Source organism: Neofelis nebulosa, chromosome 13 (genome assembly GCF_028018385.1).
Source record: "Neofelis nebulosa isolate mNeoNeb1 chromosome 13, mNeoNeb1.pri, whole genome shotgun sequence".
Lineage (NCBI taxonomy): Eukaryota > Metazoa > Chordata > Mammalia > Carnivora > Felidae > Neofelis > Neofelis nebulosa.
Genome location: NC_080794.1, coordinates 65,155,398 through 65,179,347, shown reverse-complemented (window position 1 = coordinate 65,179,347; position 23,950 = coordinate 65,155,398). Strand labels below are relative to the sequence as shown.

At 50.5% G+C, this 23,950-nt stretch overlaps 1 protein-coding gene across 5 annotated transcripts; it reads left to right on the top strand.

Moving 5' to 3' along the window:
- Nucleotides 1-11,245: 11,245 nt before the first annotated feature.
- Nucleotides 11,246-23,691, top strand: LDB1 (LIM domain binding 1). Of its 5 annotated transcripts, none has more exons than XM_058697569.1 (11): nt 11,246-11,512; nt 19,629-19,731; nt 19,854-19,898; nt 20,018-20,093; nt 20,196-20,298; nt 20,472-20,644; nt 21,130-21,252; nt 21,489-21,572; nt 21,665-21,788; nt 21,993-22,135; nt 22,869-23,691. In XM_058697569.1, exons 1-11 carry the CDS (start codon nt 11,488-11,490, stop codon nt 23,097-23,099), a joined length of 1,230 nt encoding a protein of 409 aa, XP_058553552.1. In that variant the 5' UTR covers nt 11,246-11,487; the 3' UTR covers nt 23,100-23,691. The 5 variants fall into 5 exon arrangements, with proteins under 5 accessions (XP_058553552.1, XP_058553551.1, XP_058553553.1 ...); XM_058697568.1 differs by having other exon boundaries at nt 11,247-11,512; nt 21,993-22,141; XM_058697570.1 differs by having other exon boundaries at nt 11,483-11,512; nt 19,837-19,898; nt 21,993-22,141.
- Nucleotides 23,692-23,950: the final 259 nt, after the last annotated feature.

The following is a 23,950-nucleotide window of genomic DNA, read 5'->3' as shown; positions in this document are numbered from 1 at the left end:
TTCTACTCAAGTTTAAAAATAATTTCAAATAGTGCAAAACTATATATAAAATTATATTAAAAATTACACTTGGCAAATTCCAGTTCTGCTCCCCAGATTTGACCCTTGTTGCTTTTGGTGTGTATTCATCCACACTTTTTCTATGCATGTAAAAATATATATGGACACACACTGATCTTTTTTTGTTGTTGTTCAAAAATGTGACCCTTCTGGGGCACTAGGGTGGATCAGTCGGTTGTGTCTCACTTTGGCTCAGGTCATGATCTCAGGATTCCTGAGTTTGAGCCCCATGTCAGGCTCTGTGCTGACAGCTCAGAGCCTGGAGCCTGCTTCGGATTCTGTCTCCCTTTCTCTCTGCCCCTCTGCTGCTTGCACTCTTCTCTCTCTTTCTCTCTCTCAAAAATAAATAAACATAAAAAAAAAAAGTGACATTTCTGGGAGCACCTGGGTAGCTTAGTCATTAAACATCTGACTTCGACTCAGGTCATGATCTCACGGTTCCTGAGTTCAAGCCCCACATGGGCCTCCCTGGGGACAGTGCAGAGCCTGCTGGAGATTCCCTCTCTTTCCCTCTCCCTCCCTGCCCTGCCCCTGCTCATTCTGTCTCTCTCTCAAAAATAAATAAAAATAAACGTTAAAATCAGAATGCAAGCTGGTGCAGCCACTCTGGAAAACAGTATGGAGTTTCCTCAAAAAACTAAAAATAGAACTACCCTAGGACCCAGCAATTGCACTACTAGGCATTTATCCACAGGATACAGGTGTGCTGTTTCGAAGGGACACATGCACCCCCATGTTTACAGCAGCACTATCAACAATAGCCAAAGTATGGAAAGAGCCCAAATGTCCATTGATGGATAAATGGATAAAGAAGATGTGGTATATATATGCAATGGAGTATTATTCGGCAATCAAAAAGAATGAAATCTTGCCATTTGCAACTACATGGATGGAACTGGAGGGTATTATACTAAGTGAAATTAGAGAAAGACAAAAATCATATTACTTCACTCATATGAGGGCTTTAAGAGACAAAACAGATGAACATAAGGGAAGGGAAACAAAAATAATACAAAAACAGGGAGGAGGACAAAACAGAAGAGACTCATAAATATGGGGAACAAACGGGGTTACTGGAGGGGTTGTGGGAGGGGGGATGGGCTAAATGGGTAAGGGGCATTAAGGAATCTACTCCTGAAATCATTGTTTCACTATATGCTAACTAATTTGGATGTAAATTTTTAAAAATAAAAAATAAAATTAAAAAAATAATAATAAACATTAAAAAAAAAAAATGTGACCATTCCAGGGGCACCTGGCTGGCTCAGTCAGTAGAGCATATGACCCTTGATCTCAGGGTTGAAAGTTTGAGCCCCACACTGGGTGTAGAGATTACTTAAAAATTAAAGAAAAAATCTTGGGGCACCTGGGTGGCCCAGTTGGTTAAGCCTCTAACTTTGACACAGGTCATGATCTCAGGGTTCGTGGGTTCAAGCTCTGTGTAAGGCTCTGTGCTGACGGCTCAAAGCCTGGAGCCTGCTTTAGATTCTGTGTCTCCCTCTCTCCCTCCCCCTCCCCTGTTCACACTCTCTCTCACTCTCTCTGTCTCTCAAAAGTAAATAAACATTAAAAACAATTTTTTAATTAAAGAATAAATCTTTACAAAAAATGTGACCATTCCATACATATGGTTCTACAACTTGCTTTTTTTCGTATAACACTATAATAGTCTTTACTGAGATCTTACTTACTGATACTTTAGTAAGTATCCATTCTATTATATGACTATACTAATATTTAAGTTATTTCCAATTTTTTACTATTAAAAATTAATTTTTTTTAATTTAAATCTTAGTTAATGTACAGTGCAATATTGGTTTCAGGAGTAGAATTCAGTGATTCATCACTTATATACAACACCCAGAGCTCGTTACAAGTGCCCTCCTTTGTACCCATCAACCATGTAGCCCATCTCCCACCCACCTCCCTCCATCAACCCATAGTTTGTTCTCTATCATTAAGAGTCTTTTGTGGTTTAGGGCACTGAGGTGGTTCAGTTGGTTAAGCATCCAACTCTTGGTTTGGGCTCAGGTCATGATCTCACAGTTCATGGGTTCGAGCCCTGAGATGGGCTCTGCACTGACAAGGGTGGAACCTGCTTGGGATTCTCTCTCTCTCTCTGTCTCTCTCTCTCTGCCTCTCCCCACTCGCACTCTCTCTTCCCCTCTCAAAATAAACAAACATTTAAAAAAATCATTAAAAAAAAGAGTCTCTTGTGGTTTATTTCCCTCTCTTCCCTCACTTCCCAATGTTCATGTTTCTTAAATGCCACATACGAGTGAAGTCGTATGGTATTTGCCTCTCTCTGACTGACTTATTTCGCTTAGTATAATACATTCTAGCTTCATCCATGTCATTGCAAATGGCAACATTTAATTATTTTTAATGACTAATAATTATATATATGTGTGTGTGTATATATATGTGTGTGTGTGTGTGTGTGACATCTTCTTTATCCATTCATCAGTCAATGGACTTTTGGAAAAACTGAATTACAGTGAACAGGTGTACCTGGGTGACTCAGTCAGTTAAGCATCCGACTTCAGCTCAGGTCATGATCTCAAAGTTCGTGAGTTCAAGCCCCGCATTGGGCTCTCCACTGTCAGTGTGGAGCCCACTTCAGATCCTCTGTCCCACTCTCTCTCTGCCTCTCCCCTGCTTACATGTGCTCTCTCTCTCTCTTTCTCTCTCACACACAAAAATAAATAATAAAACATTTTTTAAAAAGTTATAGTGAACATTCTGGTACATGTGTACATGTATCTTTGCACTTTTTTACACTCTTCCTATGGGATAGTTTCCTTGAAATAAGATTGCTGAATTAAAGGAGGTATACATTTGCAATGTCAGTGGATAGTGCCAAACTGCCTTTTAGGAAGGCTGCATCAATATACATTCTTACACACACACACACACACACACACACACACACAAAATTCATGAGAGGAGAGGCCTCTGTTATAGGCTTTATTTTTTTTTAAGTTTATTTATTTATTTTGAGAGAGACAGAGAGAGAGAGAGAGAGAGAGAGATTGAGCATGAGTGGGGAGGGGCAGAGAGAGAGAGGGGGAGAGAAAGAGAATCCTAAGCAGGTTCTGAACTGTCAACACAGAGCCCATTGTGGGGCTTGAACTCATGAACCGTGAGATCATGGCCTGGGCCCAAACCAACAGTCGGACACTTAACCCACTGAGCCACCCGAGTGCCCTTCCCATATAGGCTTTAAAAGCCATAAATTCATGGGGTGCCTGATTTTGGCTCAGGTCATGATCTCATGGTTTGTGAGTTTGAGCCCTACATGGGCTGTCTGCTGTAGGCACAGAGCTTACTTTGGATCCTCTGTCCCTCTTTTGCTCTGCCCCTCCCCCACAATCTCTCCCTCTCTCTCTCTCTCCCTCTTCCCTCCCTCAAAAATAAACATTTTTTAAAAGCCATAAACTCAGAAACTGAATCTTTTCACATTTTTTTCATAAAATAGTCAAATGAGGGCAACAATAAATTTTATTTGCAATAAATCTGGGAATAACTTGCCTATAAGAAATTATTAACAACCAATACAGGATGGTACAATTCTTCCCCTATGGAAGAAACATATTCTAAGAGATGCCCTGCACATACTGGCCATTTGGGCTCTAATTATGGTCATTACTTCGGTGATTGGGCTTTGGGAAGAAGATTAATGTTAAAGCAGAAAGTTGTGCCATTTTTGCTTTTTTACCATCTAATGAAACAATCTATTCACATAAGTATGATGTCTGCGTGGAATCTACTAAAAAAATAAGTATGTCTTTGGATCTCCAATGACACCTAGACAGGCGTGTCATGGTTGATTCCTTGGCAGGTATATTTCTAAGAGCCATAAAAAACCTCAGGGGCACCTGGCTGGCTCAGTTGATAGGGCATACATAGGACCCTTGATCTTGGGGTTGTGTGCTCAACGAGCCCCATGCTGGAGGTATAGACATTACTTCAAAAAATTTTGTTTATAAATTAAAAAAAAAAAAAAAAAAGGAAAACCTCAGAAACATGAGCCATCAAACTCTGGGCACCTCCAATCATGTATCCTTGCCTGACTCCATGCTCACTAAAGACTCACCTGGTTATAGTAACTGACTTGCCATATCATTTTCTATGTTGAGAAAGCGTGTTGATCAAGTGAGACAAAATGTCCAGTTTGCATGATGTATTTTTCAGTGAGAATTAACAAATCAGCACTCCGGTTTATTTATTATTGAGTGCCTACTATGTGCCAGGCACTGTTTTAGGCACTGGAGATACAGCAAGACAAAACAGACCAAATAAACAAAAACAAAAACCCTCCCTAGTGGTGCTCAAATTCTACTGGGGAGATAATCTGCAAGTAAATAAAGAATCAAAATAATGTCGGCCATAAATGCTATCAGAAAATAAACAAGTTGGAGAGTGTAAACGGTAGTTGGAAACAATTTCATATGGTGTGAACAGGTAAGGTCTCCGAGGAGACGTTTGAAGTAAGACCAGAAGCACAGGGAGGACCTAGCAATTCAAAGAGTATATGTTGGGGCAGCTGGGTGGCTCAGTTAAGTGTCTAACTCTTAATTTTGGCTCAGATCATGATCTCACAGTTCTTGAGATCTAGCCCCACAATGGGCGCTGCGTTGAGCAAGGAGCCTACATGGGATTCTCTCCCCCGACCCGCCGCCCCTCCCCTGCTTGCACTCTCTCTGTCTCTCTCAAAATAAATAAATAAACTTAGAAAAATAAATAAAAGCAAAGAGCAGCAAAAAGAACAGTCAGTGCATAGGTTCTGAAGTGGAAATCCATTTGTTGTGTTCAAAAGGAAGACTAGTTTAACTAAAGTATTCCAGAGAAGAATGAGAGTAGTACCTAGAAAGTGTTTCATGTGTATTTAATTTGTATGATTCAGTCTCCTGAAACTGATGTATCCTGATTCACTGCCTAAATTGGATCTCTAGGTCTGCAACATTGAAGACCAGACCTCGTATGATCAGAAACCCTCACATGGCTCCCAATAATCTCTACCTCTTATTATTCGCACTCTTATTAGCCCCACCCCCAAATCGTAGCAGGCAGGGTTTATCTATGTGACCAATAACACAAAGAAGACATGATGATATATCATCGCTGAGATTAGGTTACAAAAAGACTGAGGCTTTCAAGCCAGGGGCTCTTGTCTGTCTCCCTCTCTTTCTCTTTCTCTCATCTCTTACTCTAGTAAAACTAATGTGCTATGTTGTGCCTATGGAGAGCCCAAATGGCAAAAAATTAAAGCTTCTGTCCAACAGCCGTCGAAGAACTGAGGCCTGCCAACAACCATCGCGGTGAACTTGGAAGCAGATTCTCCAGCCCCAGTCAAACCTTGCAGACCTGGACAACAGCTTAACTTATCTTGTGAGAACCCCTAAGTCGAAACACCAACGAAGCCACTTCTGTGTTCCTGACCCTCAGACACTGAGTGAAATAATAAAAGTCTATTGCCTTAAAATGTTAAACTTGAGGGTAACTTGTTACACAGCATTAGATAATTAATATACCTGGATTGCAGATATTCTGCTAGGGAGCCGCAACCCTTCAGGGACTATCTCTTTTAGCACTTAATTTTTAGTCCCCCAAACCCAGTTTTGAGGAATGGTTTACACTCTTTAGCTTGCTGTCACATATCACCTATCATCGAATCCCTGCAATATCCCCAGAAGAATTAGAAAAGCAAAGATTAGGGGCACTGAGGTGGCTCAGTTGGTTGAGCGTTGGACTTCAGCTCAGGTCACGACCTCACAGTTTGTGAGTTTGAGCCCCGCATCAGGCTCTGTGCTGACAGCTCAGAGCCTGGAGTCTGCATCAGATTCTGTGTGTGTGTGTCTCTCCCTGCCCCTTTCCTGCTTGTGCTCTGTCTGTCTCTCTCTCAAAAATAAATAAACATCGGGGCGCCTGGGTGGCTCAGTCGGTTAGGCGGCCGACTTCGGCTCAGGTCATGATCTCGAGGTCCGTGAGTTCGAGCCCTGCGTCGGGCTCTGTGCTGACAGCTCTGAGCCTGGAGCCTGTTTCGGATTCTGTGTCTCCCTCGCTCTCTGACCCTCCCCCATTCATGCTCTGTCACTCTCTGTCTCAAAAATAAATAAACGTTAAAAAATAAATAAATAAATAAATAAACATTAAACAAAAAAATTTAAGAAAAGCAAAGATTACTATCCCCCTTCTACTGAGGAAGAAATTGAGGCTAAGGAAGGGTTGATTCATTTTCATAGAGACACACAGTGAGCAAATTATTGTTTTCTTTGGCTCATTGGTCCCATCACTGTACTAAGCAGTTGCTTATGGAAAGAGAAATGAATGAATAAGTTTCATCCACTTGGTAGGAATGCTCTGAAGGCCAGGGGCCCTTTTAGGGAAAAAAAAACACAAAAAACAAAAAACAAACTATTCCCAAATACTGGCATGCATAAGAATCACCAGAGAAACTTCTTTTTTTTTAATTTTTTTTTTTTTTTAACGTTTATTTATTTTTGAGACAGAGAGAGACAGAGCATGAATGGGGGAGGGTCAGAGAGAGGGAGACACAGAATCCGAAACAGGCTCCGGGCTCTGAGCTGTCAGCACAGGGGCCCGATGCGGGGCTCGAACTCACGGACCGCGAGATCGTGACCTGAGCCGAAGTTGGCGCTCAACCGACTGAGCCACCCAGGCGCCCCGAGAAACTTCTTTAAAATACAGGCTCTCGTAGGGGCACCTGGGTGGTTAAGCACAGAGCCTGATGTAGGGCCCCAACTCAAGAACCTCAAGATCATGACCTGAGCCAAAATCGAGAGTTGGGTGCTTAACTGACTGAACCACCCAAGTGCCCTAAGATTTTACTTTTAAGTAGTCTCTACACCCAGATTGACCTTATAATCCCCAAACCAAGAGTTGTATTCTCTAATGACTGAGGCAGCTAGGCGCCCCTTCCTGAGAGTTTTTTGCACACTTTAAGAAACTCCTTTGGCAGAGAATGAAGTGGTGGTTGTACATAGTGATGGTGATAATGATGGTAAATGGAGAACAGGGAAAGGAGTCATGTGTCGGGGCAGGGGAAGATAAATCCTGTCAAAATTCTTATAATCATTCAACAAAGTTATAGGACACATAGTAGGTTCTAGGTACTCTGTTAGATGCTAGGGCTATAGTCATCAATAAGATATATATCATCTACCATCTCAGTGGAAAAAGAAAATTCATCCTTGAAATAGAGTGATGCCAATAATATTTGTGGATGTTTCAGGGGTAAAGAAATGTGGGAGAAAATAGAGTAGGCCGAGGTCTGTTAGAAATAAGCCCGTCGACCCAATCAAAGAAGGGACACAGAGACTCAGAACACAGTGAAGGGGGGCTTTAATCAACATTCTTGCAAGAGCAGGTGTCTGATGGACAGGCACACTCAGGGCAGTTACAGCAGACAATTTATCTCCTAGCATGCAGGTCCTTTCCCTGGTTCCTCATTGGCTGAGTACTACAGAGGTTACAGCCTTACCCAGATGTCACCTATGCCCATGTAAGGCAAAAAGTAGTCTGACTGGAACAAATGTGCATTCCCTGAGGTCACACAGAGACTTTCAGTCCCTCCTCCTTTTGGAGCATGCTCATTGCAAAGCCCATGAAAATAAGCCAGGGAAATGGAGAGGGGAAGAAAAACCAGGCAGTGAAATGTTTAAGGGTTTGGGACTCCATCGTGGGGGGCAGGTGGGAGGTTTCGTACGTATTTCCAACAGGTGGTAAACCTATTAATTAGACAGCACAGTTTTTATTTGGTATTTCTGAAAATGAATCATCTCCTTTACTTCTCACAGGTCAAGGTCAGGAGAGGGAGTTGCGTGGGACAGGTTCTAGCAGCCAGAAGAAGCAGAAGCCCACCTCTCTCTGGGAACAAGCTTACCCAGTTACTTCTGCTGCTTGTCTGTCTGTGGGGCTCCTCTCCCCCTTTCCTCACCTCACCTCTTCTCCTCAGTACCTCCTACTTCACTTCATCCCCTGTTCCTATAGTTCATTTTGCACTAATGACTGGTATTAAAAAACACTGGTATTAAAAAACACTGGAATGCTACTGAATTGTTCACTTTAAAATGATTAATTTGTATCATGTAATTTCACCTCAAAAAAAAAAAAAAAAAAAAGCTAGGTGCTCATATTCATCCATCCAAATCAGCTAAGCCTGCCATCCTCCAGGACATGTCATTAAATTAAAGACCTTCCACAGCTATAACTTCTCTTCCTATTTTTGCCTTCACCACAGTTCCCAAAGCTGCTCCAAAGATGTTCTCTCCTTCCCCAGGTCTGGTCCATACTAGAAGACAGGAGGAAGAGCACTAGGTTGAGTACTTGTTGACTGTGTGACCTTGCACAAGATACTTAACCTACCTAAGCTTGGCTCCTCAAGGACTTAAACCATTTACTTTAATCACTCATTCAAAAGCACTGAGATGATATTTCCTTAAAGAAAACAGGGCCACTAGATCAGCTGGGATGGGAGTGGGAGGGGTTCCTTCCCAGGGGAGGTGAAGCTAGAAACTGAGGTTTAAAGGAGGCATTAATTAATTAGTAGGCAAAGAAGAGGGAGAAGAGTGTTTTACAGACAAGTTCAAATTTATAAATCTGAATTTCAGTTTTCTTGCTTGTTCAATGGAGGTAATAACATCTTCCTCCAAAGGTCGTTATGAAAAGTAAATGAGATCTCAGGTTTGTGAAAAACTTAGCACGGTGCCTGTTACACTGTATGCTCAACAATGCTATTTTTGCTTCTTCCTTGACTTCCAACTTGCATTGTGTAATCTAGAAGGGAACCTCAGATTCAGAGGAGGCAAAGTCCTCTATAGGGTGGGTTGCAAGCCCCTTTGTCCACCCAAGTGATTGGTGATCACCTTGGAATCTGGTTAAGCTAGTTGTTTGGAATGAGTGGCCTCAGGGGTAAGTGGTCACAGGATTGGGGGAAGGCAACTTCATGGACAGTAGAGAATGAAAGGGGTCAACACAGACAGCCCCTCTCCTCCACACTAGCTCTAATCCTTCAGCCAATCCAGACCACTATTGACACTCTTGAAATAACAGATAACCTCATAGAAAGTAGGAAGGGGCTAACATATATTGAGAACTGACTACACGGCTGGCATGAGGCTAGGTGACTGGACATACATGTCTAGTGATTCTCACCAAGCTGCAGGTACCAATTACAGAGGTTAAAGCCAGAGCTCAGAGTAGGAAAGTCAGTTGTCTCAGGTCATTTGCTCTGTAATTCAAATCTAGGTATCCCAAATTCCAGGCATGGGTTCTGTTGCTTTTGGTTCTCCTTAATCCTTCTACTGCTGACCTCTGCCTGGGGGAATGTGAGGAGGAAGTGGACAGAGGCAGGGGATGCTGCCAAACAAAATACCTGTATAAGTATGGATGGCTTCAGTCAGGTCCCCCTGCAGCCCCTGAGGTAAGGGAATCCACAGCGTGGATGAGAATGCTGGAGTTAAGAGTGTGGCTGTGCTCACAGCTCCCTTGCCCCACCTTCTCCTAAGCATATGGAGGGGGTCTAAGCATCTCTGGGTAGGCTGTCTTTTCAATCCCCAGACTATGCACCTGTCCATCATTTCGTGCTCCCTCAGCAAAAGCAAAGATAGAAGGGGTCTCACACTTAAACCTTAAACCTTCACATCTTGACAGCTGGTCAAGCCAGCTGTGCAAACTTTGGGCAGGAGTGGGGGCCGTCAAGGCCCCCCCCCTCCCCCCCGCCAAGTAATGAAGAGGAAGGGGACCCCCCTACCCAGTCTGGGCCAGATGCCCTAGAGAGGGGACGCCAGCCCAGGTCCAAAGTGTCTACTCCTTGGAGCCAACCTTGAAACTTAAGCTGGCAGCTGGGGACCCCCCAGAAGGGAGAGGGGCCAGCTCTTTCTTCCAGACAGCTCCCTTCCCCTCCCTCTTCCCTGCTAATAGGTATTTCCTGTTTATGAGGCAGCTAAGGCTGGGCTTTTGGGAAGGGATGGTGATGGAGGCTCTCCCCGCCCCCCTCTCCTTCCTAGGGCTGGGCTGGGGAGTCCTTGAGGAGTGCCTGAAGGTTGGGAGGCTCCTCCCTGGGGAAGGAGTGTTCCTTACATTGACCATCCAGATCATCTTTCCTCCTACCCCCTACCAACCCCGCAGCCCCTACGGGTAGGGGGCACTGGAGGGGTCTGCTTCCTGTTGTCTCCAGTCTCGAGGCCCTCAAAGGAGAGAAGCTTGCAAGCGAGGGGGAGTTGGGGGAGGCCGAGACTGGATGGAGAAAGGGGGAAGGGAGGAGAGCGTTTTGACTGATGAGTCAGAGCCCGCAAGGGGGAAGGATGGCCTGCAGATTACCCCCTCCCCAGACCAACCTGACGGTCATTCCACTGCCCTCCTCCCCCAGCAAAACGCAGATCTCAGCCCTAGGGCAGGGGAGGGCGGGGACCACACTTAATTAACCCTTTTGGTTCTAGTCCTAACTGGTTTAGCAGGCAAGGGAGGGGTGGTTAATTTAGGGAGGAGGTGAGTTGGGTTGCTACAGAAATTAGGATAGTGCTTTCCCCGCCCAGGTTGGGGTGGGGGGCACATGATAAAGGCCCTCCGGAATAAGACGGTAATCTCAGCAGAGAGCTTGGGCGGGGGGTCGGCAGTCCCTTTTCCCTCCCAGAGCGTGGCCGGGGTGGAGGGAGAGCTACACCTCAGGCCCACCCTGGCTCCGCCTCCCCCAGTCCCAGCTCCCGCTCCGGCTCAGCTACGCTCCCAACTCGGAGGCACCGGGAGGACGGACACCGAGTGTGAGGCTTCGCCTCTCATTCCTCCCACCGCCCTCCCCCTCTGGGGTCTCTGCCTCCGTCTCCTTTTTTAAAAGCTGCGTCACATGCATGCCGTTCCCCGAACGCTCCCGGCCCCTTGCCGCCCGCCCGCCGCGCGGCGCACGCACGTCGTCGCTCGCTGCGCGCTCGCCCGGGTCACTTTGACACGGCTCTCCCCTCCCACTAGCAGGCAATTAGCATATTAATAAAGCCCAGCCCAGCCCGGCTGGGGCTGGAGAGCGGGCGCCTACGAGAGCTAGTGCGCGAGCGAACGCGGGAGGGAGAGGGGGGCGAGCGGCGGCGGCGTTGGCAGCGGGGAGGGCGGCGGGAGCGCACAGACACGCACACGCACACGCGCACACACGGACACACACTCCGGGGACGCACACCCGCGCGCGCACACGCAGAGGCAGCTCGCCTTCCTGCCTGGCTTCCTTCCTGTCTGCTCCGCGCCTGACAGGCCCCTCGCTGCAGCCAGGGGCCGCCCGCACCGGGCCGAGGCCGGGCCGGGCCGGCGGCGAGGGCAGCGGGGCCGCGGGCGGCGGCGGCGGCTCATGCCCGGCCTGTCCCCGAGCGGGGCGGGCACCGTGACTCGGCTGGGCCCCCAGCGGCGGGCGATGTGAAGATGTCAGTGGGCTGTGCCTGTCCTGGTGAGTGGGGCGCGCGGTCGCCCGGCCCCTCCCTCCCTAGCCCTCTCGGCAGATCCCTCACCCCTTGTTTGGCATGAACTTGTGTGGGGGGCGTCGATGGCACGGCGGAGGTCGGGGGCTCTGAGGGGTATAGCGGGCCTTAGTCCGGGGGAGGGTTCTCCCCAACTGCAAATGCGCAGCAGCATAGAGGCAGGGGAGGGGGTGCTAGTGGAGGGGGGGGGGAGAGAAAGAGAGCGAGAGAGTATGAGTGTGTGTGTGTGTGTGTGTGTGTGTGTGTGTGTGTGTGTGTTTTGGTGGGGGAGGCTAATTGAGGAGGGGTTTGGGGGGCTGAAATTCCCAGAATTCCAGGGTGTTAGCCAATCAGAAGTGAGTTTGGACTTTTGACACCCCCCCCCCCTCGGGTCACCATAGAGTTTTGATTGGCTGGTTTGGGTTGCCCCCCCCTTCTTGCTGCCTATTCGCTTTTACATATCCTGTGATACCCCCCTCAGGGCTCTTTCTGAGGACTGTTTTTGGGAGGAGGGATTGGTTGGGGCCCATCTTGCTCCCCTCCAAATTTTCCTGCCTGTTGCCAGGGAAGGTTAGCCCTCCTGAGGGACGTGAGGTACTCTGGGGAGGGGGGGGGGGAGCTCAGATAATTGGGCCCTCAGGTCTGGCGTCTCCACCGTAGTGGGAGGGGGAAATGTGGCAGCTCCAGCAAGTTAGGAAATAAAGTGGTTTGAGGGAATTGAGTTGAGGGGAGCAGTACTTGACCTCAAAGTGAGAACTTGGGACAGGATTTAGGCCCAGATCCCCATCTCCCCAAAACGTTTACCAGCTCTTGCTAGTGACAGCCTGGGTCTGAGTTCTTTCCTGGGGAAGGAGAAGGTTGTACCTCACTGCCAGGAGAAAAGAGGGAGGCTATGTGACTGGAGAGGTGGTCTTCAGAGGGCCCCCAAACATTGTCTATCCCCATTCTCAGGACTCTGGGTTCTTGCATTATGTGCAGGACCCCCTCTTGTCCCAGGCTGGAGTTAGCTTTATTCTGAAAGTCAGGTGTCCCAGGATCTAGCCTGGTTTGGATCCTTTGCTTCTCCACATGCCTTTTCTCTGGGAGCCCCATACTCCACAACTGAACCCTTGCCACACACACACACACACACACACACACACACACACACCCCGTCCCCAAGGGAAGCTGCCAGTGCGGAAGCTTCCTTGAAAATCATGTGACACAGGCCAAGCTGGGCTGGGCACACATTTAAAGTGCCTGCTGAGGCTGATGTTTAAGGGGCATGGGGCCCAGAGGTAGGGCTAGTAGAGTCTGAGGATCCTGGAATATCTGGGTGTGGGAACCCCTGACTCCTGCTTGTAGAGGGTGGGGAGAGGAAAAAAAGGGAAGAACTTGCCAAGCTGGAATCCTGCCTGGCACCATCATTCCTTCTCTTACCAGCTTGGTGTGGATGTTTGTATGTGTATTTTCTTTATAATTGCCCTATGCTGGGTACCCCTTCAGATCCTTCCATGCTCGGAGTCCTCCTCGTGGCCTTCATCCTCCATCACCACACATAAACATAGTAGAAATTAAGGCTGTGAACAAGCTAGAGGCCTGAGTCTTAAATTTTGATTCTTAGTTCCTAAATGGTAGGTAGGAGGTGGGTATGGAAGGGTTGTCAGGTTGGAGGTAGATAAGAGGTTGTTCCTGAAATTGGGGCAGGGTGCCTGGGTCCAGTAGGAGAAAGGATAAAGTTTCTCCCTCATTTTCTTTGGGAGCAGCATGGGGACAGGAAGAGGACCCATGCACAGAGATGTGCGTGAGGAGGGACAGCTTCAATCAGTGCCTCAAAACACATGTTCCTTTTGTGTGTCTGGGTGGCGTGGCTAGAGGAGAGGGGGCAAAAGATGGTTAAGAGTGGGGTCTTTTTTCCTTAATATGAAGAAGTCTTATGGGTTAATGCCACTGAGAATGGATGGAGGTTAGACTTCAAGGAGAACCAAATGGGGAGGGGACTGAGAGTGGCCTGGGGGTGGGGAATGTTAGGAGTTGCAGTGAGGGAGGGGACCAGACTGGATGGATGGGTGGGAGCACATGGTTGAATACAAGGGCATCCTGGCAGCATGTACAGTACAGGCCCAAAGATCCACCCCCCAACTTGAGCAGGCCTGGGGTGGGGGCCGAGGCGCCCTGGCAGGCCGCCTGCCTGCTGCCTGCCTGCCTGTCTGAGTCTCTCCTTTGTGCTCTGCTGTCTCCCGGCTCCTCCTCCTCCCCCAGCCCAGCAGAGACAGCACATGCCCCACACATGTGACTGAAGGAAGCCAGAGCATACGCAGACCCACACACATGCACACCCCGAAGGAAACACCACAAGATACACACACACACACACACACACACACACACACACACACACACACACATATATATATATACATATATACCCCCAGCTCCCATAGTGCTCCTGGGGTAGGTAATAGCTCCTGAAGCTTTGGTCAGGAGCAGGGAGAACCTCTGCTAAGGGGCATCATCCAGGCACGGCAGGTTGCTGAGGGGACCAGGGCCTGTCTGGGGCAGCATGTGGCTCAGAAGGGTTAAGGCAGGGAGGAGTAGGGGGAGGGGAGGAGGCAGCAGTGGTGGCGGCTGGGAGCCAGGAGAGGAGGATGGCAGAGCGCCAGGCCAACGGGAGGCCGGGCACAGACAAAGGAAGGGGGGCAGGCACACTGGAGGCCTGGGTCAGGGAGCCCCAGGGGCCCGGGCAGGGGGCAGTGCTGGTACCTTATCCTGTGGGTTGGGGCAGGCTGCTGCCCTTCAGAGTTCCCACCTCCAGGAGGGGTACTCTTCCTCTTCGCTCTTTCATCACCTTTGTTATTCTTTGCTGCTCTGCTTTCTCCCCACTGCCCCCCCATCCCCTCCCCTCCCTGCTCCACCAATTTTAGGGCCATCTAACTCAGACTTGCTTTCTTTAGTTGTACCTCTTCTGCTCCTGTGCAAATGGGGGAATTAAGTCAGAAATGAGAGAGGAGCAGCCTTGCTAGAAAAGGGGAACCAGAAGAAGGGCCCCGTTTTGAATGACTTGCCAGAGTCTTGATACATCTTGGTATTTAGGGGCCCTTCCTTCTGAAATTTGAGGAGACAAACTGGGGGTTCTGAGCTCTAGACTGGGGGCAGAAGCCCGAGCACACGCCCATCCCTCTTCCCCGTGTAGACAGTCATTTGGGGCCTGGAGTGGCCATTCCTTGGAGGGGGAAGGGAGTAGGAATGGTTGCAGTGCCCCGGGGCTGGGCTTGTATGAGTGGGGTTAGAAGTCCAGGGTTCCAGCTCGGGCCCTCCTGTCTCACTATAATCTGTTCGAGTGAGCATAATATTTGGCCCTGCATTCAGTAAGAATCTCTTGAGGTATGGCCTACGAATGAACTTTGGAAAGTTTAAAGGCATGAAACAAACGACAGGAATTGTCCCGTAAGTGGAGGATAAGTGTAGTCATCCTAGAGTTGTGCTGTTAATTTGGGACTCAGTGGAATATTTCAGTTCCTGGTGGTTTCAATTCTGGGCAGAATGTTGCAGGGTCTGGCTGAATGTTATAGATTTCAGTATGTTTGTGAAAGCTGGAGCGTGTCATATGGCTAGACTGTGATGGAGAATGGTGTGCAGGTTTCAGGGAGGGTGGTTTATGGGGTTAGTCTCTGGGTAACAAATGGCCAGGGTGTGCACATAATAGTCTGTCACAGGTTCTGGAGGTATAATGCAGCTTGGGTGTGTGTATTGGGGTCCAAGGGCATGTGTTACAGGTCCCGGTGTGTAAAGAAGTCAAAGTATGTCATAGGCTATGTGTGTGTCCTGGGTTTGGGTTTATCTTGCATTTGAGGTATGTCGCAGGTTGAAGTGTGTATTAGGGACCGATTTATGTAAAAGTAAAATGAGTTTTTTACGTGAGGAGAATGTTCACAGAGCCAGATGCAATATTATTGCACAACCAGTGTGTCTATCATGAGAAACCTTGTCATGGGGCTGTGTGAATGTGGTTGGCGCGGCAAGGTGGGGCATAGGGAACAGAGACTCAAATTGCAAAGAAGTAGGAAGGCTGTATGGCTGCACCCCCTCGTGTGTTGTGTGCTGTGGTGTGTGTGTGTTTCCTTTTTCCTATGTGTCTGGGTAGTACACCTGGACCACTACCCAAGTTTTAGAAACACCTCCTCTCTTGGGAATTCCCCCCCTTGCATTGGAGAACATGCTTTTACTTCAGTAACCACATACCTTTTTTTTTCCCCCTGGGATGGTGGGAGGATTCAGCAGCAGACTAGGCCCTTTCTGGGGACCCTTGGATGGGCAAATTTGCCTTCCCCAGTTCTGACAGTGCCTCTTTCCCCTGCACCCACCCGACTCTTATGGTGGGGGTTAGGGAAGGGGGCTAGGAACTTAGCTGGGTTGAGGGCAGGGAGCCTGGAGTGCCCCCCTCCCTGCAATCACTGTTTACAGGTTGAAGCAGAGTGTGGCTCTGTCAAAAATAACCCCTTGGAGGTTTCCCCCAGCTGCTCTGGGATTTCATCAGGGGCTGAAGCCCAGGGTGGCAGCTCAGGCCAACCTTCAACCCCAGAGATCACAGGGGAGAGGAAGAGAGATTTGGGGGACATTGGGGAAGCAGTTTGAAGATACTGGGAGTCTCCAGGGAGGAGAGCACTCTTCTCCATCCCTGTCAGTGGCTCCAGCCCTCCTGCTCACCCCTGAGCACCAAGCTTGGGGCTGGGATGGGGGCATTTCAATTCCTGGCCCCACACACCTCCCCTCCATCCAGGTCTCTCCCCAGGCCCAATCTGTTCTGTCTCCATCTCTCCCTCCCATCTCTCTCAGTCTCTGTCTCTCTTTTGTTTTTCTCAGCAGTCCTCCCTGCCTGCCTCCGTCTCTCCCTCCCTCCCTCTCTCTCTCCCTCTTCCTCTTTCCTCGCAGGGAGGGGGCGGGGCCAGTGGGGGCAGCTCCACCCTCCGCCCGCCCTGGGGCCTCATTCTGAGAGAGGCTCGGAGAGCGGAGAGCGAGCGGGGAGGGAGGGCTAGAAAGGGAGAAAAGGCAGGGAGCCGGCGGGCGCTGCGTGTGTCTGTGCGTGTGCAAGTGTGAGTGAGTGTGAGTGCTGGGCCCTGTCTCTCCTGGTGCCCTGGCGGAGGGGCCTGGTGGCCTGGGGAGGGCGGGCGGGCTGCTTGGAGGCAGAGGCAGCGAGAGGCGGCGGCGGGGAGAGCCGAAGAGGAGGAGGAGGAGAGAGGAAAGAGCGGAGCAGCCATTGTTGAGGGAAACCTTGCAAACAAAGAAGGCTCCGGACTCCCCGCGGCCCCCCGCCCCCCAGGCCGGCCCCCTGGCCCCTAGCCCCCGGCCCAGTGGCCATTGTAACTTTCCCCCGGGGCTGTGGCCGCCGCGGGGCGGGCCGAGGCTGTGTGTGCGAGTCTTTGTGCGGCCCGCGGAGTGGAGCTCTCAGCCAGGCCTGCCTGTCCCACTTGGGACATGAGCGGCTGAAGTTGGCCCCCTCAGCCCTCACCCCTGCCAGGGCTCCGCTGGGCTTCCAGCTGCTCCCCGCACCTCTCTTGGCCCCCTCAGTTCTCCCAGGTAAGTCTGGGCACCGTGCAAGCCTGTTGGGGGTGGGCGGAAGATCCTGGGTCTGGCCCAGGCCTGGTATGCTAGCTGGGGCAGAGGTGCCCCAGCTCAGAGAGGCCAGGGCTCTCAGGCTTGCTGACCTGTGGTCAGCCCCCAAAGGAAGGGGGCCTGCCCTCAGGTCAGGCTGGTTACCATGGAAATGCTCAGCTGGAGGTGCCCCCCTCAGCCCCAGGATGCAGCTTCCATCCTGAGAAACTTTACTAGTTCTGGGCTCTTCCTCTCTTCTCCCTCCTCCTAAGGGCTCCCAGATTGCTTGGGGATGGGGGGGTGTATGTGTGACTCTGAGGCTGATGACACATCCCCTTCACCCCCACCCCCACCTTGCTCTCTCTACCCCTGTTGCTGGGGACAGGCAGTAACAGGGACAGATGGTCTGGGTGATGTTCCCTCCCCTTCTCTTCTCACTCCCAAGCCCTTGTGCTGGGGCTACTGGGAGTTGCTATGGCTCTGGAGAGATGCTGAGTTTGTGTCCATTCACTGGAGGTGTAAATAGAGGCCTCAGAGCTTCAGGCTTTAGCTCTTCAGAGCTGTTCCCCAGCCCCAGGCAATGTTTGTCAGGTCTCTGGTGAGAGAAATTGAAGCTCTGAAACTTTTTTCAGAATCAGAGAGGAACCCAGGTGTGCTTCCTCCCTTCTGAGGGTCCTGAGGGTCCAGATAGCCCTGAGACTGTGGGGCAGGGCCAGTGATGCCTTTAGGGAAAGGATGGCTTCCTTAGGGGGCAAGGGCAAGGTCTGGTAATCTAGACTCTTGGGTTCATTGACTAGACCCAGCCTCTGGTAGACTTTGGGAGTTTGGGCTTCCTATGTGGCCTTAGTATACCTGTCTGTGGAGTGGGGAGACTTGGAGCTGGGTGGCACTGTCTCTTTCCTAAGGATATAGGCTCCTCATTCAGTCCAAACTGGCATGTGAAGGTTGTGTGTGCTGTGCTGGGAGCATGTGGATGTGGCCTGCGAGAGAGCATGAACGGGGCAAGGGCCTGTTGCAGCCACCCTGATCCTGCCTGGGGCTGCTGGGTTCCAGCTCTTGGTAGGCATGTTGGAACGAGCTGAGGGTGGAAGCCTGCTAGGCAGGATGAGGCACACGCGTGTGCAGGCACACACAAGCTTTGAGTCTTGGCACCTTCAGGAACTGTGTAGTGTAAGCCCCTCTGGGACCCTCCGTTTGCCCATATTGTGAGGAGGGGGCCCTGGAGAGATAATTAAATGATGTGTGTTGGCACAGGGTCTTCCTTTGTCTCTTTCCCCTAAGGAACAAAATAGATTTTGTATTTAATTTGGGGAGGGGGCTTAGATACGGCCAATACGGCTGCCCTTCCAAATGCAAACAAGTTTTGGGGTGGCTAGGAAGCACCTATGACTGGGTTTAGAACCTTTGGTGCTGTGTCTCAGTTTCCCTTCCTATCTGGTTGGGAGGGGGAAAATAGAATTGTAGGGGTGCCTGGCTCGTACCCAACTATGAATGTAATACTTCTTCTAGTCAGGAAATAGTATACCAGGAACAGTGTGCTGCTCATTGAGGTGGAGAGGTGACACATGTGCACATACGCAGAGACACGTGAGCAGAGACCCCTGTCTAGTTACCACTTGCCTCCTAGACTAAGCCCCCTGGAGCCTAGATTTCCTCCTTCCGAGACCTAGGTTTGTAAGTAGGGTGGAATCCATTGGAGGCCTGTCTATCTCCCTCCCCCACTGCAAGTCTCAGAAGTGAGAGGAGGTTGAGGCTTTGGGTTTCTGGTTTGGAGACAATACTAGACCCATGGTAGCTGTGGGGGAGGGGGCTGGGCTGATAAGGGAGTGGCCGTTGGTGGGGGAGGCAGAAGGCCCAACTGGTTATCTGGTGGGAGGCACCCAGCAGGCACCCACTCCCCTTTATCTTTCTATCCCCTGCCCTCCTGAGACCCTGGGGGTGGAGGAGGGGCAGGGAGTTGGCAAAATCCCGGTTCCGGTTCCTTTCCCCAAGCTTGGTCTCCAGAGGGCATTAGAGGGGTGGAAATACTATAGGATATGGGAATCAGATCTGGGCTCAAGTCCTAGCTCTGCCAATTGCTACCTCTGTGATCTTGGCAAGTCCCCTCGAGCTTTCCGTTGCCTCATCTGTAAAATGGGAATTTTATAGTTGACCCTGCTACCTCACAACGTTGTTGTGATGAGTGAACAATACTAGGTGGATGTAAAGGGAATTTATCAAAATTAAGTTGTAATGTTTGGATATTCATTTATTCTATGGTGTTGACATTTCTTTGCTGCTTCAATTCTATCATCCAGGGCTCAGCACGTGAAGAAATGGGGTCTTGGGTATTAGGGCTGAGTACTTCTAGTTTCATAATAAAATAAAATTGGAGGCAGATTTAGAAGCAGAGGTAGGTGTTCCATAGGGTAGTCCCCCTCCCCTAGTCCACCCACTCTGGGTGCTCTGGAAGACCAGTCCCTTTCCACACAATCTAGTAGACTTCCAGGAAAGCTCCCTGGGACTCAGGGCACCACTTCTCTTTTTCCCTTCTAGGTTGTTCCTCAAAGTCATTCAAGCTGTACTCGCCGAAGGAGCCCCCGAACGGCAACGCCTTCCCTCCTTTCCATCCCGGCACCATGCTAGATCGGGATGTGGGGTGAGTCTTATCTACTTCCCATCCCTTCTCCAGATGGGATCCTGCCTGAAAGGGGGAGGGAGTGACACCCCCAATAATTCCTGTCTTCCACTCCCATTCTCATAGCCTCTTCCCTTACACAGCCCAACTCCCATGTACCCGCCTACATATCTGGAGCCCGGGATTGGGTAAGTGGAGTCCAGTGAGGAGGGAGGTGCTTTCCATTACATGGGGGAAGGCAGAAGTGGGGGTGGGGTGGAGTGGGGAGACCCTCTTTCTACTGACCTCCCTTCTTCACTTTTCCCAGGAGGCACACACCATATGGCAACCAAACTGACTACAGAATATTCGAACTTAACAAACGGCTTCAAAACTGGACAGAGGTATGGCTAGGGGAAAGCGGCTGGGAAGGGGGAGGGCCATCTGGGAACCCCTGGGATGTCTTCTGACATACACACACAAACACCTCTCCCTGTGCTCCTTAGGAGTGTGACAATCTCTGGTGGGATGCTTTCACAACTGAGTTCTTTGAGGATGATGCCATGTTAACCATCACTTTCTGCCTGGAGGATGGACCAAAGAGATATAGTGAGTGGCCTTTGGGGGTCCTGCTGGTTCTGCTGTGAGAGCATATACTTCCTATGTCCTTCTAAGGACTGGGAGTAGGTATTTGTCTCCGGGGATCTGTCTTGGCAGTTATGGCATCTGCCTGACCCTCTTACAAGTCCTTCTGTTCTAATGAGTTTGTCCCATCTCTACAGCCATTGGCCGGACCTTGATCCCACGCTATTTCCGCAGCATCTTTGAAGGGGGTGCTACGGAACTGTACTATGTGCTTAAGCACCCCAAGGAGGCATTCCACAGCAACTTTGTGTCCCTTGACTGTGACCAAGGCAGCATGGTGACGCAGCATGGCAAACCCATGTTCACCCAGGTCAGCAACCCAGCTGGATGTGGAATACTGAAGCACCTGGGTTTGATTCCCCTCCTTTCTCCCAAAATGTACTCAGCTGTTCCCCAGGGAGGCAAAAGGGGAAGTGGCAAGACCAGAAGGGAGGGGCAGGCATGGTGCAACATCCATCAGATGCTTACTAAGTTTGTACATGACAGTTTTCTGGGCTGCAGGGGCACACCAGTGAATGAGAGCCTGCCCTCATAGAGTTTATAGCAGATGAGTGTATCACTAGCTACTTGGGAAGAGGACAAGGGTCTGTTAAGCATTTCCACTTTGTGTGTGTATGTGTGTAAGGGCCAGGGGTGTGACAGGTAGATGAGGGAATGGTCTTTGTCAGTTATGCACCCAGATTTATGTGCAAGTGGCGGAAGTGTGTTCAGTGGGAGAGTTGTGAGCAAACGGGAGAGCAGGTATATTTTCAGGCACGTGGGGAGAGGGCAGAGATGTGACAAGCTTGTCTCCAGGTGTGTGTGGAGGGCCGGTTGTACCTAGAGTTCATGTTTGACGACATGATGCGGATAAAGACGTGGCACTTCAGCATCCGGCAGCACCGAGAGCTCATCCCCCGCAGCATCCTTGCCATGCATGTAAGTTGTGGGCAGGACCCAAAATGCAAGGGTGAGGGCAGGCAGTGGGAAGAGTGGATGGAATAAGGTCTGCCATTTCCTGACAGTGACCTCAGACAGAGGGTTAGAGTATCTCCATCTGAAAAATGAGTTTCATAACAGCCAGCCCCTCTTCTCTCTCTGGAGTGTCATGAGGCTCAGTGATAGGGCAGGGGAGCAGATGCAACCCAGGTTCTAGTCTTTTTCTCCCCATCTAGGCCCAGGACCCCCAGATGTTGGATCAGCTCTCCAAAAATATCACCCGGTGTGGGTTGTCCAATTCCACTCTCAACTACCTCCGAGTGAGTCCTTGATCACCCAGTTTCTGCCCCATCCCATTTGGAGTCAGCTCCATGTCTCTCTCCTGACAAGCCACCTCCTCGTCTCCCCCCAGCTCTGTGTGATACTCGAGCCCATGCAGGAGCTCATGTCCCGCCACAAGACCTACAGCCTCAGCCCCCGTGACTGCCTCAAGACCTGCCTTTTCCAGAAGTGGCAGCGCATGGTAGCACCCCCCGGTGAGTGCCTTGCACCTGCACCTGCTCTAACCAGGATCTGATGAAGCTCCCCAACGCTCTATCTCTGTCTCCTCATGAAGCCCCTTTCTCACTCCTGGGTCTGCAAGATTGGGATCAGGGTAGGCTCAGGCTCCTTAGGAGCCAGACTGGGGAACAAGGGACCCAGGGCCTTGCCCTTCCTGAGTCTCCTTTTCCTTGGCACAGCGGAGCCTGCGCGGCAGCAGCCCAGCAAACGGCGGAAACGAAAGATGTCAGGGGGCAGCACCATGAGCTCGGGGGGTGGCAACACCAACAACAGCAACAGCAAGAAGAAAAGCCCAGCCAGCACCTTCGCCCTCTCCAGCCAGGTACCTGTAAGCATCTCGGCTTTCTTCTCTCTTCTGGGCTGCCCTACTGCTGACCCCTGACCCTTGACCCTGTCCCAGCCTGAGCTCACTAGCAGGCATAGAAGCAAAAACAGTTTTTCCTGGTGTAATGTGCCAGCATGAGCTGGCTCCTGTCACTGATGAGAGTCCTTGTCAGTCAAATGCCATGGTTGTGATCACAGACTCAGACAGAACATAGGACATAAAGGGACAGACAGCCATGAGAACATTTGGGTGTTCAGGATAGACAGCTTAGGGGCACACATACCATCAGAGACCCACACACTCACACTGACAGAGGGACACATAAATTTGAACGTGTGCGAATCTAGAATACACATATGTACATGCACACGCTTTCCCCATTGGTGTTTTTCTTTTTTTTTCTTTTAATCTGCTCCCTCCCTATTATATGTGGACAGAAGTTTAGGAGCCCCCTGAAGTTTGGGGGAGATGAACTAGGGAGCTAGGGGAGTAGATTGACTTCTAGAATCTAGTACGTGTGGGTCAAAGCCTGTGATGCTCTGCAGTCCTTCAGTGGGAAGGATTCCAGGGGCCGAGGGTGTCAGAGGATTTGGGGTTTTAAACTTGGGTATGAGAAGGGGTTGGGGGTGTTGAGTTTCCTGGGTGGGTATTGGGGCTCTGGGGGTATCTGCTGCCCTGGGCCGGGCGAGCCCCTGCCCCGATTATGTTTGGGGACCTCCGCCACTCTCAGGATGTGATGGTGGTGGGGGAGCCCACCCTGATGGGCGGGGAGTTCGGGGACGAGGACGAGAGGCTCATCACCCGGCTGGAGAACACCCAGTTTGACGCGGCCAACGGCATTGACGACGAGGACAGCTTTAACAACTCCCCCGCCCTGGGCGCCAACAGCCCCTGGAACAGCAAGCCTCCATCCAGCCAAGAAAGCAAATCGGAGAACCCCACGTCACAGGCCTCCCAGTAAAGGCCTTTCCATGGCCACCCAGTGCTCTGCCTGCCTGCCCCACCCCTCGCAGCCCCAGGGAGCAGAAGACAGAATGAAGAGACTGAGCATCTAAAATGGGCAGCCTCCATCCACCCACTTCAGGGAGGAACTGGACTCGCTGGGGGCAGGTGCCAAGATTTGCCCCCCAGTGGCCCTGGGCTGGGCCTGGCCTCTGCAGAGCCTTTTTGGGGGAAGGGGGTACTCATGTGGATGCCTACATGGACCCTGGGCCTCTGAGAAATGTCCTGATCACCCCCCAGGGCATTTGCATCCATCCTCACCCCAGGTTCTGGGTTCCCAATCCTCCTGACTTCACCCCCTTCAAGCCTGGGGTTGTCTATTCCACAGCCCTTAGGGACTTAAAATTATGGGGCTTGGTTCAGTGCCCCTTTCCTAAACCTTTCCCTAGGTGGCTGGTAGTAGAGGGGTAAACCTCTGGCTCCTCCCTGCAGCCACCTATCCCAGCTCCCAAGTTTTTTAAAAAATAATATTATTAAAAATGTAAGTTTAAAAAAAAAAGTCACACATTGTACCCCCTCTTCCCCTTATTAAAAGTCCAGCTACCTCCCTACTCCAGGCAAATCCGGGGCTTAGGGCCCACGTGGAGGTGAGTGTGGGGTGTGTGGGGGGGTATGCATTAACATTTTATACAGTTTGAGAGCTTCAGACCAAGGAGATACTTTGCCATCTCTCTTCCCTTTTCCTCTGGGTGACTGGAGTTGGGGAAGGCATGCCTTGGGGTAGGGGGCCGTTGATGGCCTCACCTTTGTGACAACCCCCTGCTGTTGTCTCTGTCTTCCCATCCTCCAGGACTCTGGCCTGCCCTCCTA

What these genes read in the sequence shown, in the direction of transcription:
- LDB1 (XM_058697568.1), top strand. Translation starts at nt 11,488, where the DNA reads ATGTCAGTGGGCTGTGCCTGTCCTG. An exon ending in AGTGGGCTGTGCCTGTCCTG is followed by an intron (nt 11,513 to 19,628) that starts GTGAGTGGGGCG and finishes TTTCCCTTCTAG; the next exon opens with GTTGTTCCTCAAAGTCATTC. An exon ending in GGATGGACCAAAGAGATATA is followed by an intron (nt 20,299 to 20,471) that starts GTGAGTGGCCTT and finishes CCATCTCTACAG; the next exon opens with CCATTGGCCGGACCTTGATC.